This window comes from Otolemur garnettii, unplaced genomic scaffold (genome assembly GCF_000181295.1).
Source record: "Otolemur garnettii isolate 467f Iridium unplaced genomic scaffold, OtoGar3 scaffold00185, whole genome shotgun sequence".
NCBI classification, from domain to species: Eukaryota; Metazoa; Chordata; class Mammalia; order Primates; family Galagidae; genus Otolemur; species Otolemur garnettii.
Genome location: NW_003852580.1, coordinates 649,484 through 655,417, shown reverse-complemented (window position 1 = coordinate 655,417; position 5,934 = coordinate 649,484). Strand labels below are relative to the sequence as shown.

General features: G+C 50.3%; 1 protein-coding gene across 1 annotated transcript; it reads right to left on the bottom strand.

The window, feature by feature from the left end:
• Positions 1 to 3,733: 3,733 nt before the first annotated feature.
• FOXL1 (forkhead box L1) lies at positions 3,734 to 4,982 on the bottom strand. Its single transcript, XM_003800791.2, has one exon. The coding sequence runs from the start codon at positions 4,784 to 4,786 to the stop codon at positions 3,734 to 3,736; it is 1,053 nt and encodes a 350-aa protein (XP_003800839.1). The 5' UTR covers positions 4,787 to 4,982.
• Positions 4,983 to 5,934: the final 952 nt, after the last annotated feature.

The following is a 5,934-nucleotide window of genomic DNA, read 5'->3' as shown; positions in this document are numbered from 1 at the left end:
CAGGCATATTTCTTAAACCCCTTTAAGTGTATATAAAAAAAATTTTACTTTTCTAAAAAATGCATGCCCTTTATTTTTAATACAAATCTTTGCTTGTTACCACTGGTATTTTCACTATGAAACAACCTTTACTTCAGAGAAGATCCCAGCCATCATGGTCTATCGTTCAGATGGGCGTGGTCTATCACGGAGGTGGGCGTGGTCCATCATGGAGATGGGCGTGGTCTATCATGGAGATGGGCGTGCACAAAACTATGGCTCTCACTTGATTTTCTCACTCCCGGGTTCAACTGGTTGCAGGCAATGTCACCCACTTTCATGATGTTAACATTAGCTGATCTATGTCAGACAGGCTGGCTCTAGCTCTCAGCTGTGACAACAACTGCATATGGCTGATTCTGTAACATGCATGGACATGAGATGGCAAAGACCACCCTGAGTCCCCTGTCAGAGAGGTGCAATTATATCTGAACATAGCTAACAAGGTCCTGCTCAGGTTTTCAAAAATCTCATGATGCACTGGGGACCCAGGAGGCCATTAACTTCTACAATAGCCATCAAATATGGAAGGCCAGGCAAAGCCAGGCCCTCACCAACATCTCTGTACTTACAATTGTTCTGGAAGGAAAGTTCTCAAAGACGATAGGTCTTCCAAAAGAAAGCCTTTGTTAGCTTCACTCCAACAACACAAAAGATAAGTAAGTTATCCCTGCTTCAAACTACATAGAAAAACAAAACTATAGCATTACATGAAAATTATAGGGGAAAATGTGTAGAAAAACATTTTTCAAATAGTATCAACACGGGCCAATTTGAAAGGACTCAGCACTTGATCTGAGCAGAAAAGATAAATTTCTGAGCATTCCCTTGTGCAGAATAAATATAGATATATATACACATGCACACATATACGCTGGTATCTACATATTCAAAGTACAGGTATACATATGAATACACTTATTATCCATGTTACAATCAGTGTACTTAGCACGTGGTGGGGGGGGGTGTAATCAGGGCTTGAATCAAAGATGATTTACAGAAAACGATCTGTTACCCTTTGTTTTAATGAGAGCAGAGACTCATACCTTCAGAGTCTGAGCGTAGAATGATATGCTTGCTTCTGGTTTATCCTAAACACAGCTCAGACTTTGTTTTAATGAAAAGTAGAAACTATTGCTTGGTCCTCTTGAGCCCTAATCTTAAGCCAATGATTAAATCTGGAACATTGGAACAGTTATTTGAATGACTAAGACCCAAAGCCCTCTTTTTTTCGTTCAGCAGGAAAGAATACACATGGAATTGTATGGATTACACAGAAAATGACCTCACTGTCTATTTCTTGTAGCTTTTCTAAACCAGATGAAAGTGAGGATTAGAAAGCATTTCTCTTCATGTGTATATAAACATGCAAAGTAGACACATACTCCTGCATTTTTTTCTGGGCCATAAAAATAATGTTTATACAATGCTTTTTTGAATTGTAACTCTAAGATGCAATCCTTTTAGAATAGTGGTATTAAATGATTTGCTCCTTCAAATCATCTGCCTTCACAAATCACCAAAAACATACAAGATAGCGTACCAGACACAACAAGGACAAAAAAGTTGAAAACTTCCTCAAGACAGCAGAATCATTCCCCTTACGTTCCTCGAGCAGACAGCTTCCCCTAAGGTCTGTGTTTACCCCTCAGAAGCCAGAGCCACCAGAGACTGACACAGTTCCCGATCTAATCCCATCTCCTCTTTCTTAGCCCGCTGTGTATTTCCTCGCAGTAACCCATTGAACCAGTCACTGAGAGGTTAATGAAAAGACAACTTTATTCGCAGAGGCTGAGAGTTTGGGATAACACAATATCCAACGACAGCCCGTCCACCACACACGTTAAGTTAATCCGTGAGGCTGGATCTTAACATGGGATCTGACCGAAGTTCTTCAAATCAAAGGTTCTCTGCAGCTCCTTGAAGACCCACTATGGGCTCTGGAAAAACCCAGTTGTGGAAACGTTTATGGGTCAGCAGCCCAGGGTGTGCAGCATGGCTATGAAAATGCATTTTCAGAAAGTCAGCTCTGTGTCTGCTGATTATTAATGATCACGCCTGCCAGGAAAGTTCTTTCCAGCATACTGACCAGGGGGCCCTCTTGACTTAAACTTTGTCATCATTTTTTATCCAAGTCCTGGGAACTATTTTTTAAATTATTTTAAAGACCCCAGCTCCCAGCCTATCTCCAAGAATTCATGCCCTTCTCCCATCAAAAGTGACTTGGAGGTTCAGGAATTCGAGTTTCAGAACCCCCGAGATAACCTATAAATAGAGGTCCTGTAGGAGCCTGGGTGCATCTCCCCTAAGTTCCAAGTTGAACTAGGTAGGCTGTGAGAATCTCGATTTTCTTAACCAGGTCTTTGTTGTGGAGACCCCTCGCCCCCGACTGCTTGCCACAATAAGGTGCTCCTTTAACTTCAGCCTCCAGGCCTGCCAGGTTGGGGTGGGGAGGGAAAAACAGGCCCAGGCTGGGGGTGCAGAGGGCTGGGTATATCTGAGCACCCTGCTATGTCCTCTTGCCCTCTGGGGTCCAGAGCAGCCCCCTCCCACAGACACCAGGACGTCCCCTTATTCACCCCCACGTTAACCCCTCTCCATCTCTCCAGCTGCTTCTTGTTTGCAAGCCCCATCTGACCGTCTGATTAAATGTTGTCTTTCACTACATGATCTGAAAGATGTAGCAAAGCCAAGCCTGAATCTTAAAAGCCCGTGGAAATCAAATCTCTAACCTTGTCCTAGGCATAGTCCCTCCCCCTACACACCCTTCCCAGTTCCTGTTTGTTGAAATCTTTTGATTCCTAAAAAAATAAAAGCAGAAAGATAGGATCTCTGCTATTGATAGCTATGTGCGTTATACAGGCTGTCCAGCACGTGTATTGACGTGTGTTGACTAATGAGCAAGGTGCCATATCATACAGGTGACCGTTCGTAACAGCGGTTGTTAATACAGACTTTTGCAAGGGGCAATGTTTACAGTGAAAAAAAAAGTTAAGGATTTAGGCAAAGAATAAAGGGTGTTTCTTTTACTGTCTACAAAGAAATTAAGAGGAAAATTCTCTATTTAAAATAAGTATTGCTGCTGTGGGTGGTTTCTCAGCTTCCACCTTAACATCGGTGTGAATTCTTACCAGGCCCAGGAATCCTGAGAAACAAAGGTGACCCTTGGCATCCCCATAACTGGACCTCAGGGACAATCCAGCTGTGAACACCCACCAGTCAGATGGGCTCAAAGCCAAATTCTGGGCCACACAGCGACAGCTGACCCAGGGATAGTCAGACTGGGGCTTCCAGGTTCAAAGGACCACACTGAGTCTGTTATTCCGCTGGGCCCTGCTGTGAGGACGTGAGGACGCACAGGCCCTGTGGTAGGTAGAATAAGAGGCCTTTAGACCCGTCAATGAATGCTCTTCTTCCCGCGGCTGGGCGTCTTTGATGCCTGTGGCCCTGCTGGGACCTGTCTTTTAAATACGGGTAGGAAGTCTCTCTGGGTGGCTGAGAACGTCCCCTGCCGTGGAGGCTGGCTAGCATGCCCACCTGAGCGCAGAAGTTGGTAGCTTTCCGAATCCCACATACCGTTCCAGGCAAAGATCATTTTAAAAGAACGTGACTCCTTCCCGGCGGTGGCAGCTGTGGCCGGTTGTTCAGAGGAGGCTCAGAGTAGGGCAGGGAGAGAACCCCGCCACTGTCGGTTTCACTGGAAGTGGAGCATGGTGTCTGGGAGCTGCAGGGGAAAGTAAGAGAGGAATGGGATTCCCAACTGGTAAAAGCGGCCCTGGACGTGCGGGTCGAGCATCAGGGAAGCGTTGAAAGGCGGGCGGAGGCTGGAGGAGGCAGCCAGAAGCGAGGCGCCCAGGTAGCTGCTGGACCCCGGCTTGGCGACCCCCGGGACCGGGTCCCCTCCGGCCGGCTTCTGGCCTTGCCTTCCTGCCAGGATGCTGGCTATGCTGAAGCTCTTGGACTTGTCAGAGGAGCTCTTCGGAGAGCTGCGGGAGGCAGGGCACAGAGGAGACCCCGCGCCTTCCACCGTGCGCTCCAGGGTGCGCGCTGGCTGGCTGACCTCCGCCGCTGCTGCGCGCTGGGCAGGGTCGCCCGCGTCCTCGTTTGGGGACGCAGGCCCGGGCCAGCAGAGGGGCACGGGCGGAGAGGGGCCTTCCGGGAGGGGCGAAGGGCGCGCGTGCGCTCCCTCGTGGCGGGGCATCCCGAGGCCCGAGCCTCCTGCCCCGCTGCCCGCCTCGGGCAGCGAATCGGTGCCGCTCTCGTGGGACTCAGTGCGGACTCGCTTGGCCTCCGGGGCTCCGGGGCCAGGCTTGGGCTTCCTCTTCCGGCGCCGGTAGTTACCATTCTCAAACATGTCCAGGCAGCGAGGGTCCAGCGTCCAGTAGCTGCCCTTGCCGGGCCGCCCCTTCTCACGCGGCACCTTGACAAAGCAGTCGTTGAGCGAGAGGTTGTGGCGGATGCTGTTCTGCCAGCCTTGCCGGTTGTCGTGGTAGAAGGGGAAGCGGTCCATGATGAACTGATAGATGCCGTTCAGCGTGACCCTCTGCTCGGGCGCGTCCTGGATGGCCATGGCTATGAGCGCGATGTAGCTGTAGGGTGGCTTCTGCGGGGGGTCGGCGCGGCCGGACGCAGCCAGAGCCGCCGCGGGGGTGAAGGCCAGAGGTAGCCCGGGTCTCTCGGGGCCGTACAGATAGAGCATGGGCGAGGCGCCCAGAGCAGGCAGCTGGGGACTGAAGAGGTGGCTCATGGCTATCGGCGCTGCGCTCCCGGCGACGCGAGCGGCTTAGGGACTGTGCCCAGCGCCGCGAGGGCCCTCCCGGGGAGCCCGCTGCGCCTCTGCCTCCAGCTCTGGCGCTCTCCCCTGCCGCTCCGCGTTCTGTCCCTTCCTCATGGCTTTAAAAATGTTAAATAATTGTTGTAAGTTTGCTATTATATGTTGACTTAGCGCTGGAAAATAAATTGTCTATGATAAACAGTCGTTGTGTTCTCAGCCCACCCACATTAATTAAAATTTCATTGCTGAAAAACTCCAAGCTTTTCCCTCCACGTGTCTTTTTGATACCAGCCAATCGGTCTCGGGGCTATTCCTTCATTTGTTTATAGAATTAGTCTGTTGATAAGTCCGCCCACCCAAGTTGAATCAAGCTGTGTTTATTTGGAAAAATTTCCGGGCACCCAATATATAAACGCACTGATCTGATGTTTGAAATAGCACGTCCACCCGTTGACGCTGTAAGCACACACAGCCAGTGAGGCAGGATGTGGACAGTGGTGGCTGGGAGCAGGGTCTGCCGGCCAGGAAGGAGAGGTGGGGAAGGGGGTGGGCGCTCAGGGCTGACTCTTACTCCTAGCCTGGGGGAGTCCTGTAACCCCAGGGCCCCTCACAGAAGGTCTTTTCTTTTTCCAGGCTTAATAGGAGACGCAGAGGTAGCACAGCCTAGAAAAATGCTTCCGAGGTCCTTGAAGACTTTTAGACATGGGGAGACATGTCCATCCCTGCAAAGGCATTTGGTGGTCCCTGTAGGAGATGGCCACTCTCCAGGGACCTAATATCCAAGGACCCTCTCCCCTACAGGGCTCACTGGGGATCAGAGGATCAGAAGTGGGCCCCAGGAGCCCAGTCCCTGTGGAGGGGAAGGCAGGAGTCACCAGCAAGCTGGAGAGGGCAGGGTACCTGGTGGGGAAGGTTTCAAAATAAATGCATTTGGAGAGTTGGGGGGAAACGAAGATCTCTGTAGATGGGGCTAAGGACGCAAGCGAGGAACACCATAAAAGGGGAATGTGGCAGCTGGCAGGAGAGCTGGTATTTGTGAATGTGGGTCCTTGGCTTTATATCCTGTGCCTTCCTGTTTACATCAAGGAGGGGTTATAACAACTTCACAAGTGCATGCAGCT